Source organism: Lepisma saccharinum, unplaced genomic scaffold (genome assembly GCF_977018435.1).
Source record: "Lepisma saccharinum unplaced genomic scaffold, izLepSacc3.1 HAP1_SCAFFOLD_408, whole genome shotgun sequence".
NCBI classification, from domain to species: domain Eukaryota; kingdom Metazoa; phylum Arthropoda; class Insecta; order Zygentoma; family Lepismatidae; genus Lepisma; species Lepisma saccharinum.
Genome location: NW_028143111.1, coordinates 74,572 through 87,944, shown reverse-complemented (window position 1 = coordinate 87,944; position 13,373 = coordinate 74,572). Strand labels below are relative to the sequence as shown.

General features: G+C 37.6%; 1 protein-coding gene across 1 annotated transcript; it reads left to right on the top strand.

Annotated features, from left to right (window-relative positions):
• The first annotated feature begins 5,211 nt into the window (after nucleotides 1–5,211).
• On the top strand, nucleotides 5,212–11,857 carry LOC145982775 (mannose-binding protein C-like). The gene is made up of 3 exons (XM_083116139.1): nucleotides 5,212–5,293; nucleotides 6,644–6,880; nucleotides 11,270–11,857. The coding sequence occupies exons 1-3, from the start codon at nucleotides 5,221–5,223 to the stop codon at nucleotides 11,461–11,463; spliced, it is 504 nt and encodes a 167-aa protein (XP_082972265.1). The 5' UTR covers nucleotides 5,212–5,220; the 3' UTR covers nucleotides 11,464–11,857.
• Nucleotides 11,858–13,373: the final 1,516 nt, after the last annotated feature.

Genomic DNA, 13,373 nt, shown 5'->3' with positions numbered 1-13,373 from the left:
GTTAACACATTTAGCGTAAAAATTTCGGAAAAAACTTCCTCGTTTCATAAGCTCTCCAAAAAGATATAAATATTGTCAACTGGCACACTGGTTGTGGGGAAAATCTGAATAAAAAGTGGACAAGAATTCTGTGGACGGACGAATCTAAATACGACCGCGATGGTATTAAGAATTTTCATAATGCGCTTTTTGGGCCCCTAAGGGTCAAGAAAATCTAAAGAAATGGCTCACCAGAGAAAATTCTCACTAAATGGGAATCATCCACAATCACGTGATCGGGTCATTCTTTCTGCCCCAAAACCTAAACGGCATTACCTACGAAAACGAAGGGAAGAATTGACAACGCTGCTGGAGGATGTGCCGCTCGCCACAAGAAGGGGTATGATTTACCAACATGATGGCTGCCCAGCCCACTATTTCCGGGGTGTGCAACAGTGGCTGGACGACAATTACCCCATGCGATGGATTGGTCGAGGCGGCCCGACCCCTTGGCCGGTGAGGAGTCCGGATTTAACACCATGCGACTTTTACATTTGGGGTTACATGAAAGAGTTAGTCTACAGTACAACAGTGGATTCCCAAGAAGAGTTGATAAGAGAGAATTGTGACAGCCGCCCAATACATAAGAGACAGTGTGTCAACGTGAGTGACTGTGTCTGAAGTACTCCACAGGCTGCGTGCTTGCATACGTAACCGGGGGAGGCAATTTGAGCAGGATTTGTAGTTTTTGTGACAGTTAATTCTGACAACTTGGAATCATGAGTATCGTAAATAACATTATTATTTCACTCATTTTCGTTCCTTTATTCCTCATAACCGACAACTTCTTTTCACTTTACAAAGAGGACTACAACGCGCCTTCTCCGTTTTCTATTCAGATTTTCCCTCCAACCAGTGTGCCAGTTGACAACATTTGTATCTTTTCGAAGAGCTTATGAAACGAGGAAGTTTTTTCCGTAATTTTTACGCTGTGTGTTACCAGTTTTTGAGTAATCCTCTTCGATTTAAACGATAATTTCCAAATTTCTTCGTGATGTGTGCTCCAATGACTGTTTATTTCTGTAGGTATGGGAATTTTGATTATGAATTTTTTCCAGTAGTCACGCATTCGTCAGCTGTTAGCAACGTGTCGATTAAGTGCCCAGGGTGTAGTAGTTTTTTTTCACAATTAGTAGTTTTTTGATCGCAAGTCGGGATATGTCAAGAAAATCTACAAACTGCAATAACTCGAAACCCATTGATTTCCGACTCCCGGTGCATAGGGTCAAATTTGTTGCAAATGTGCTCTAGTATTACCCATTTCCAAGAATAGGTCGAAATACCAATCACCCTGTATACAGCGTGTCATTTTAATGGCGCCCACAGACCACACAAACGTATAGAGGACATCAAAACGAACAACTTTTCCCGGTAACATTTTTCTCTTTGTTGCGTAGTTTCGGCGGGCACAGTCGTTCAAAAAATCCCGTTTTGCCGCCTGAATGCTGGCAACCAAGCGCAACATTTGATCGCATCTGTGACGTCAGTTCCTGCGTCGAAACCCCACGGTAGTGTTGCAAGGAACACACAATTTTTTTGGAAAAATGACAGACTACGAATCACATTATGAGATGCAAAACGAATATAGGAACGCGTCCAGTAGACCGAACATCTAGGGAAACAACCTACCAGCCAGAAGACCAGCAGTCATTCCAGGGGAAGTGGGAAGTGAACCAACGATACGTAAAATGGTAGAAAAACAACGCATTCAAAATGAAGTGGCAATATCGGATTTTGTCTCCGCCTACATGTCAAATATCAACAAATTTTGTAGAACTTACAGCTTACATGTGGCTGTTTACGCCCAACTACTTCAAATATTTGCAAATCTCGTTGCAAGGTTGATACGGGGCCTCCGAGATACTTATATACTTATGTACGGGCCGCATCCTGATGACGTCAAAGGACTGATGACGTCAAAAGATTAGTCGTGCGTTTTGGCGAAATACATGTATTTGAATGAGAGATTTGTACGATAGAGAGTTCCTGTATATCTATTCATTTCAGAGTAAGAACAATAATTGTTATCCCAAACTAAACATAGTTGTCTCCTGATCAGTTACAAGTAAATTTATGCGTTTGTATGTAGTACAACATTTAATTACTCCCTCTGTCCCTGTCCAACAGAACTGAAGCTTGTGTCTGTTAAAAGAAAAGTTGGGGGTGATTCTAATTGAATTTGATGTGCTGATTTCAAATCTAGTTACAGATTTTTTCCATCACTCATGGAGTTTGAGTAACAGGGTACATACAAAATATCAGGTACATACAAATCTTATATAGCCTCATAGTGATACGATGCAATATTATTTACAGTGGCATATCTAGAATGTCTTCGAACTTGATTTTAGGCTGTACTTTGCCTGAGGAACATCTCTTTTTAGTGTCCAGCAATAATCTGCCAACATATTTGGAGTCCATTTTCCCTGGTAGCGCCTTTCCATTTCACCAATTTCCTGATGGAAACGTTCTCCATGTTCGTCGCTCATTGTCCCAAGGTTTTGAGGAAAGAAATCGAGGTGAGAGTCTAAAAAGTGTATCTTCAGAGACATATTACACCCCAGAGCATGATAGTTCAGAATCAAATTACTGACAAGTGCAAATAGTAAGTTCACATGAAAGACTCGAAAGAATACACGTGATGCCTCTCAGGGTATGGGCTAATATCTCTCTTCGTTGTTCAAACCAAATAAATGATTTTGAAAAGAGCCTAAATGAGCTGGAATTGGCTGCTTGGCAATCTTTCAAGGAAGTGACTAAAGAACGTATCAAACCACTGTTGACGTATCTTCCTAATTTCTTAAATGCACTTCCTGATCATTCCGCTTCAGTCTGTAGAAGGCGATCCGATCCGGTTTCGCTGCAACTCTTCCTTCTTCCAGGCTGCAAGTTCACCGTGCAAGTTCCTTTTTGGGATCGAACTCACTATTCAATTCAGCATTTCAACGTAACGAAATGTCAAAATGTCAACTGCTCGTGCCACTGCAAATTTTCCAAGTTTTGCCAGCAACGAGCGCGCGGACACGAACCGCAAATATGCGACGTCATAACACCCAACCGCCGACTGCACTCTTTGTGCGCCAAAAGTCCAGAACAGTATATTACTTAAGAGAGGACTGAAGTGTTCTTTCTCCTCATTCGTTCCGGAGTAAAAGTCTTACAATAATCGGTTACAGTTGCCCCTTCCCCCAAAAAAGGCATTAGATGGACTGATCAAGGAGAGCTAATGTCTTTCCAAGTCTCTTTATCTCCTTATATATTTGACCAGCCCTCGTAAAATATGTGAAATTGAAGGAAAATCTATATGTGTTTACTATGTTATAAGATATTTTGAAATTGTAACCTGAATTTTTTTTAAACGAGAAGAAGTTCTTTGTCACACACGTTGAGAGTTCCTCGGCAGGGTTTTCATTGTGAGTATGAACAGCCCAACATCATGCAGTACTGACCTTACACATTCATTGCCATAAAAAGCCTTCAATCTCTGATGAATGTCAATTGGGGGACACATTTTCTGCTGTTAGAAACTCGGTCAGCACGCCCTCGTATATTTTTCTTGGGGTAGGGGCTATTAAGCCATCATCCTGAGGATAATCGCGGAGCCACTTGAAAGATGAATTAGCGGGCTCCGTCTCGTCACATAATGGAAAAACCACTTGGCAGGCCCTCACTTTGAAAGGGTTGATGTGCCAACGAGTTCAGTTTAAAATTGATGTTATTTTAGATATATGGCAAGCTATTGGCAAGGCCAATGAAGATGTAAGGAATTAAACAAAAGCTTGGGGACATATTATGCTATCCCATAACTTTGAAACTGGTTTTTCGACTACTTAAGTGGAATATCGTTTTGAGTTAAGTGTGGTGGCAAATTATAGAATCTGGTATTCTAAGGTTCTGAGCGCCTTACTATTTTTATATTTAGTAGCAGGTAGTGTAATAAAGCACAGCAGCTACACTCTGCATCAGGAATCTGTAGAGTAAGGCCGCACATAACAGTACATAAGAGGAGAAAGCGAGAGGCAGAGCTAAACGGCTGATAGCTGAAGCTGCCCTGTCGAGGATCTACCTGTACAGAGGTTTGTTTTCGTTCGAGGTTTTGATGAATATATTTTGAGTAGAGGAAATGGCCATATGGGTATTTTTGGAATTATTTCCGTAAAATAGATACCAGTTGTTGTTTTTTTAAGGGATTTAAATGTTACTCTTTGAGATTTCTAATTTAACGGCTAGGATAAAATCAATCGTAAAATATTTTTCTTTCACACAGAAGCAAAAATCAAGGAAAAATATACTGAAGAGAAATTGCCTTGGCCTAAAAGGGCGTTACACCTGCGTTGGCTATCTTCATTCACAGCACGACTGCATCATGACATAACTTTTTTGACACATTGTAACAGTGTAACCCCCAACCACGGACATTAACAATTTCTTTATCAGGAGAATTGGCGCTGGTGAAAGAAACTGATAATACACATTTTCTTTGTCAACAATATCTTAATATGCATGCTGTATTGCTCTCTGTGGATTTTACCATCACATCACTCAACTTTCATACAGCACTGTACTCTAAATAATGTCGATGAAGAGATAATGGAAAAGAAGCCGTACATATTCTCTGATAAAGTCTTCTACACTGAATGAGTTTCACTCTCCTTCAGCTAAAGTAACAACGTGTCTCTACGTTTGTAAGTATTGAATTAATATCCACATACAAAACTATAGAAAGTAGTGTTTATGATTGTTTTGTGTTTCAACGTGTGCTTTCTTACCCTTACTTGCTTCTCAACGAAAATATTGCACATGTATAGTAAGGAAATTCAACTCAATAAAAGTAATGAACGAATTTGGATATACTTAAAAAAAATTTAACAATTGAATGTAAATAATTATAAATTCTATTTCTTCCAAAATATTTCTTGCGTAATTATCATACGGTGTCTATTCCTACAGATGAAATCTTTGTGTCCGAAAAAAAAATCATTTTCAATTTTGATAGCAAGAATCTCATAGTTCTTTCTCGACAATGAAGATTCACATTTTTTGGTAAATCGACACATATTACCATTTTCCACCCTTCAATATATACGCGGAAAGATCCTCTAATCCTCTGTTTCTCCTAAATAAGTTGACTAAATAACATCCTATTTCTTATTTTACAGAGTATAACTTTAAAACAAGACCATGAATATTTTCTCAACTGCTGTAATATTATTGTTGATCTCAATATTCGGATGTGATGCATATCTTCTGCCAGGTAAGTTCACATTTTAATTTATATTTACTCAAATACTGATCGCAGGAATACTGATAATATGACGCATGACTTTCATATATTACTTATGAAACGATCGGACCTGAAGTGAGAATAAAATCTCTAACAATTAAGAACACATTATGAATTTCAATTTTAAGGTTCATTTTCTAGTAAGGTGTTTCTATGACATTTAATAGGCCTATATGTAGTTAAAGTTTACAAAAGAAGGTAAATTTACCTAGAAATACTTTACTATACCAGTTATTCACTTACAATATAATGATTTCATCGGAACATGTCATCGAAGTATATAAGACTTGAATTTGTAATGCAAATATTTTGAAATGATTGTATCATAAAGTTTTCATTTGTCGGAATACATATCTTACTGACATAGAATATAGAATTGCTGCGTTACTGTAATATTGGACAACGTTGGCAATTGTATTTTGTTTTTAACTATTACACAGCTCGTTCAATAAAAGGTTGTAAAAGTTAGGGTGACAATTTACTCATGAAACTTATGTTACATAAAACTATAGATATTATTTTATTTAAATGTTGGAATCATTTATTCTTTGAAATAAATAGTAGAAAATGAAAATATAACGTGGTTACTGTATTGTACTCTGATTGTTTTTGATTTAGTGTAGTGTTTACTTCGGTTCTGATCAAATAGTAACTAAATTAACCTAATTTGTTATTAACGCTAGCGTACCCGAGAGGGGCTGTCAGGCCCACCATCTATATTTCAATATTTCTGCATTATTTTTGTTCACAAAACCATAAATATAAAGTAAATAGGAGGCAATATGCACTTGGGCCTATCAGGCACCATTTTTTGAATACGGTTTAATCGAGACACGCATCCAGTGACAGTGTACAATTGGTTGGTAATGATGTTTTTTTTTTTTGTAATTGTTATTGTTTTCTGTGAGTTTAAGCGAAAATATGTGTGTGACACCATGCAATATTCGTTTTTTTTTATTAATGATCGTAACTTTTGTAATTAATATAATTAATATACATAAATAATCAAGAAAGGAAGAAGTGATTCAAAAAGAAAACGGTTCTTGAATTTTAATGATAAAAAAGACTTGTGGGCCTATGAAAGAACCCCTCAAGTACATACGTTTCTCGTACGGCAAGGGAGGGCTAGGGTAAACACTTAACAATAACAAATAGCATGTTCTTGCTCATTTGTAACTCGAAATGAACGCTGCCAATTTCCAAAGGGGTGGACGGACCCTTCCCCCCCGACGCCCATGTTTACACCTGAAGCGTTGAGCAACAATAGAAAGTTTTTGGACTACAGGTGGAAAACTTTTAAGTTTATTTTATTTGTTACAGGTGAACAGTGCATTATAGGGCCCTACATTCCGGGTCAGCGTCTGGGGCGTTACATATACCATACTGATATCAAGACGTGGGAAGAAGCTATTGTCATTTGCGCATTGGAAGGGGCCCATTTGGCTATCGTCAATTCGGCAGAGGAAGAAAATGGAATAAAGAATTTGCTTCAAGGTCGTATTTCGTTGCTGGGGATTCATGATGTCAACAGAGAGGGAGTCTTCGAGACAGTTGAAGGTAAGGATTCTCCTATAGCTGGTCGCATTTCCAGGTGGCTGCTGACCTTCGTCGCTATTCCTGGCTGTTTCTGTCACCCAGTCGTCTTCAGGACTGCTTGGCACGATGGGTGTCGACCAACTCAGTTGCGAAGTAAAAGCTGCAGAGGTAACATCATACTCCCGAAGCAACGTTGCCAAGCGTATTTCGTTTGGCCAGTTGCATATCGACCTGTGGGTAGTCGTTCCGGAAACATCATTTTCCAGCACCACGTGTGCAGTTGTACCATTAACTCCCGTTCATTTGTGGTGCTGACGATATCGTTGTCGGAGAACTCCCTCGCTTTACAGTACGTTTGGCAACGGTGCACCCGACGTTCATTTGTTTCGCTCCTTGTGACACGTAAATGCCCGAGGCCAGTCGAAGATTATTCAACTGATCCCTGATTCGCTCTTTTCCAACCGCCAGCTGGAAACGCGACCAGTAAAGTTTTTCTGAGAGTTGCATTGCAGGAAGTAGTTCTTTTCTCCTGGTAGTACGCAACGGTGCGCAGTACCTGCATCTTTTTAAGGTGAGAATAGAAAGTAATAAAGATTTATTTTAAAAAGAAATGTGTGTGTGTCTATGTACAGTGTCTCTATGTACAAGGATAATATACCAAATATTATCTATTAAACGAAAAGTTCACGATTATCAATAAACGGTTTAACCTATCTGAGCTTTCAGGAACTTTGCACGCATAATTCCACTGTCTAGGCCAATGACAGAAAAGCAAGCAATACTTTTATTTATTCTTTAAATCAATTAAAGGAACGTGTAAGAATTTAAAAGAAATAAAGAGCGGAACGGAATGACTGTTGTTCTACCTTAAAAATTGTTGTTCTTCGAAATAGTAAAATAAGTAGGATTTAATCCAACACCTTAACACACTGTTCCACGACTCTCTATTGACTAACACTGTCAAATGTGATGTGATTTTATGAATACAATTTTCCGCCTGTTTACGTATAACGTCACGCACATTTAGCAGTTCGCAAACGTTTTTGCAAACGCTGTAATTATTTCATGTTACCATACGTAACAGCAAATACATTTCATAAGACTGTTCTGGACAAGAGACTTGCGTCAGAAAACAAGCATTTCATATGTTGCAGTATCACAAGAAGAGAACATCGCCCTGCAATGTTCAAGGCTCAAGATATTTTTCATTAATAATGTCTAATCAACATAATAAGTTAGAAGAAGTAACTAGCATTTTCACAACAACTACCAATATTCTTGTTTTTCTTCATCACTTCCAAAATATATTCTCGAAGATAGCTGCTATACCACAAGAAACAATTCAAAATTGAAGTAAAATTCAACTACATGTATATCCAAGGACATTTACAATATTGGAGGAACAGAATACTTAAACATTGTTGATTCAACGGAAGATAAGGGCGTGGTGTAGTGGTGTCGGCCCCCGTGGTGGAGTGGTTAGCACATCGCGCTACAACACCGGGGGTCCCGGGTTCGAATCCCGGCTCGGGTATTGATGTTTGTGATTGTCTGTCCTGAAAAGTCCTGAAATTGAGAATTGAATGAAATTATATAGGCTGCTAGCGGTCCCAGGTTCGATCCTCCTTACGAGGTGTTCTCTTTTATTTAATTCTCCTTCTATTAAACAAGAGCATGGCAACATTATTTGTAATAATAGTGTATAGTGGCTAGATTGTCCTAAAACTGGAATTTACTAAAAAAAAAAAACAAATAAATTAATTGACACACGATTAAAGGGATATTTTCACGTATCAGATCTTGAATTATGATACTCTAACGATAATTGTGTTCTGCTTCAAAGACATTGATTGACAAATATTAATCAAATAATCATTATATTTGTGGCAATTCAGGACACACTAATATTAACCCTTTTTCCACTCGAGTTCAATGCAAAGATACCTTCACAAATATCGACTGAAAAGTTTCCATCATGTGTAATTCTCCATTAAATATTTTCGCCCAGTCGTATTACCTTCGTTTTCTTTGTTACAAACAAGTTTTCTTTGCACATGACATGTAGGAGGGGGGTTGGATCTGCATTTCACATTGGTCAGCTCCTTCTACCTGTGTTCAGGAGCGAAAGCTTGTGGGGTAGTGGTTACTGTTAAGGATTGATAATCTGATGGTCGTAGGTTCAAACCCCTTCGGTGGCAGAAACTTTTCGTACGTTTTAGACATACCCCATTGCGTTCATTGTCCACGCCGTATGAAACGGAATGATTCAGATTGGAATTAACGATGGGGGGAGGGGAAATGTTAAATAACAAAATTTCAACGAACCGAGTAGAGGAGAAAAATTGGATAAATATGAAAATTACATTCATGTTTTTAGTGGTATAATCGCAGGTAAAATCAAAGATCTTACGTGGAAGATTTTATCTTGGTCTGAACTCGGCCAAAAGGAACTTCGCACCGATCTAATACATTCTCCAATACATTATAAAATGTTAATGAATGTTTCATGTCGATAATTTTATCAATGCATCAGTTCTTGACGCCGAGACATATTTTCTGCAACTACCCCTTCTCTCCTCTCGTCTCCAGTCCCTTCTGTTCTTAACTTCTCCTTCTCCTTCTTCTCTCCCGTCCTTCTCCTCTATTTTTATCTCGTACCGCCTTCCCTACTTTTCTCGCCTCTTGTCTCCATCCCACTCTTCTCCACTCCTCTTATCTCCTCTCCTGTCTTATATTTCCGACTCCTCTGCACTCTTCTCCTCTTCTTTTCGTTCTTCTCTTTTTCTCTCCTTTACTCTACACTCCACTACCCTCTTATTGTCTACTCCTCTCCTCTCCAAACTCCTTTCCTTTTCTTCTATCAGCTCGCTTTCCTTCCTCTCTTCTCTCCTCTTTGCTCCATTTTCCTCATCTCTCCTCGCATCTTTTTCCTTTCTCCTTATTACTTCTCCTATCCACTTCCTCTGTCCTCTATTTTCTTCCCTTCCTTACTTTTTCTCTTCTCCTTTTGCTTTCTCTTTTCTCCTCTCCTTTGTTCCCTTTCGTTTCCTCTCTCCACTTTTCCTTTGTGTAGACTCATCAACAATGAAATACTATAAAATCGATGTTGTTTCTTTCTGAGGTGGCTCAGTCGGTAACGCGTCTGACTACCATGCTCAAGGTCCCGGGTTCGATCCCCGGTCGGTTCAAATCCGGGAACTTTTCTAACGATGGAAGCGAGGTGGTAGGTGGAAGGTACCTGGGGGAAACCCTGGGGGGTAAAGGCGGTCAGGGGCGTGATGCTGATCACATCACCCCCACTCACGACCGGGATCAAGAAAGTGTGGGGCGTTACCCCCACACCCCCTATACGCCTTCATGGCGTGGTGCTATGCACAGGGGAGCACTTTACCTTTACCTTCTTTCTGAGAGTATTGCAACAAATGTAATACTGATTTTTTTCTAGTTTTATGCAATAATATTTGGAAATCTTTCTTTCGCGTATTTTATAAATACCTAATGTGCATGTGGCAACCCTGAAATTGAGCCTAACTCTACATGCAACACACTAACGCCTTGTGTAAATTGGGTTGCCTAGTTTAAAATGTCGTTGTCCTAAAACTTTTGAGAGACACTGTACATGAATACACAATAATTTATGAACAGACCACAATGTTTTGAGTACTACTACATGGACACCTTAAGAAAATTTTCCAAGGGATGTCAAAATCGACATCATGTTTACACGAAGTGTTTTAAGGAAGATAAGAAGAAGGAGATGAGAGAAGAGATGAGAGAAGTAGCGGTAGAGAACAAGAAGAATGAGAGAATTCTAGAACAACACAGAGCGAGAAAAGAAAAGAGACGGGAAACATAAGTGGGAGGCTGATAAAGAAAGATAAATAAAAAAGCGTGACAATACACACACGCAGAGAGAGAGAGAGAGAGAGAGAGAAAGAGATAGAGAGAGTGAGAGAAAGAGAGAGAGAGTGTGAGAGAAAGAGAGAGATAGGAATAGGGAAGCGAGAGAGGGAGGGAAAGTAATAGAGAAGCTAGCAATAGAGATAGAAATAGAGATCAGAGAGAGAGAAAGAAAGGACACAGAAAAGCGAAAGACATAGGAAATAGACATTTGAAAGAAACCAAGCAGAAACGGAGAGAAGAAAGAAATAGAGATGCGAGCAAGAGATAAAGAAATAGATAACCCATAGAGGGAGGAAGAGAATAGAAAAGCGAGAAAAAACAAGAGAGGAAGAGAGAGAGAGAGAGAGAAAAAAGAACAGAAAAGCGAGAAAAAAAGACGAGAGAACTTGTCTGTGCAGCCAGCCTAAAGAAAGTTATGGTGAAAGTGCTTATAAATTTTAACTACCCCTCGTATAATCTCACAATTTAATGAACTTTGGGTAATTAGTGTACTTTTGTTTCCTGCAGGTGATCTCGTATATGGCATGTACAATAATTGGAATAGTGGAGAGCCTAACAATGTCGGGAATGAAGACTGTGGACTTTTACTTAAGACGGGAAAAGTTAATGATCTCAAATGTAACTATAGAAGATCCTTCTTGTGCGAGAAGTATGAAAACGATTGTACTAACCCAAATACATGTTGTGAGTCATATCATTAATATATCTTCTGTATTGTAATGCTTAAGTATCCACTTCATCATTTTCTATGCTTCTTGCACACGAAGGGAACACCAATCTAAGTATGACTTTGTTCTGTATATTTTAAACACGATGATATACTTTACGTCACTTTCACTTACACAAATATAATAATTTTCACGCATTTCAGGCACCTGAATGTGCCGAATGTTATCAAATATTTCTGAAAAGTTATCATGTGTCTTAATTTAGTAATGTGTCTAATTAAACAGTTATCTCCAAATTAGAATTAAAAACTAAGCCACTGCTTGAGCTGTTATTTTTTCTAGCTTCTCAATAATGTCTAATTTAGCTTCAACTTACACTAACATTTAGCTAATAAAGTCTCACATGTAATTGGAATGGGGAAATAAATGTGTAATACATTGAAAGATATTTTTGTATTTTCTTTGTTGTTTTGCATTAACACTGTCTAGTTTATGCATCATGTTTTTTTTTTCTATTCCAAATGATATGAAACCAGAAAATATTTGCAAATCACTTAAATAACTGCTACTGGTGTATTTACAATCTTATGTTCGTCTAATTCAGGATAAAATGTATCTTCTTTATAATCGTTACGTAAAGTGACATTACACCACATACTCTATGCAATTGGATACGATTGTCTATCGTAAATAAATTTTCATGCTTTAAAGGTTGAGGTGATTTCATTGCTTCGGAAGAAGATTGTTCCTAATTTATGATTTCAATACCTTCACTTCTATATTATCGTTGGTTCATTACGCTCGATTTGTGATGGCTTTTAACACTCTTATGCAGCCCGCTCACCGGAGAAGAAGCGATACGACGCGACGCGACGCGACGCAACGCAACGCAACACGACACGACGAGTCACAAGGCGATACGACATTCATTCATTCATTCATTCATTCATACTTTATTGGTTTTAGCTGTTATACCAGCTCTACACCAAGTGTCCTAAAAATATGTCATGCATGACACTGTTACACAAATTACAAATTTTGAATATATACAGTTTTCTTATACATAATTTATCTACATTATTATCATACAAATTTAAAATTGATAATAAATACAATTGTTAAATCTGGTGACTATATCAAGTTACACATTTTGAATATTTACAATTTTCATATGTCTATATTAATATCATGAAAAAATCTACAAATGATAAATACAATTGTTACATCTGGTGACGATATTAAGCAGGATAAAGAAGTTGGAACAGGTATTCCTTTTTTTATTAGATTCTTGAATAACATCTCCCTTTGAGTGGTATAAACTGGACATTGAAATATAACATGATGAGCATCTTCCTGATCTAGATTGCACTTGCACATAGGTGAATTTACTAAATTAATTTTATATAAATGGTGATTTAAACGTATGTGACCTGATCTCAATCTTAGTATTAAAACTAAAAACTTTCTGGTTATATTAAATGTATAAAACCACGGAGTCTTATTGTTTAAATTTAGTACATTTTTATATGAATGACCCATATATGTAACTTTTTGTTTGACCCATATCTCCCAATCTTGTTGAATTTTGTTTTTAACTCTTGGTAACATATCTGTATATGATAATAATATATTCGTTCTGCGATCCATAATTCTTGCTTCTTTAGCATTTTTATCTGCCAGTTCATTATAATGAAACCCTGAATGTGCTGGCATATATGCAGAATGAATTGTCCTTCCCTCTGTAGTTAACTTACCATACAATCTTATTATGTAAAGTACCAATGCTGATGCCTTATATAACTTTTTATATGAAGATTGCACACTGTACAAAACACTTTTAGCATCTGTTAATATTAATATCCTTTTATCTGGAATATTATTAATGTACATCAATGCACGATATATTGCATATGCTTCTGCCGAGAAAATAGAATACTCTCCAT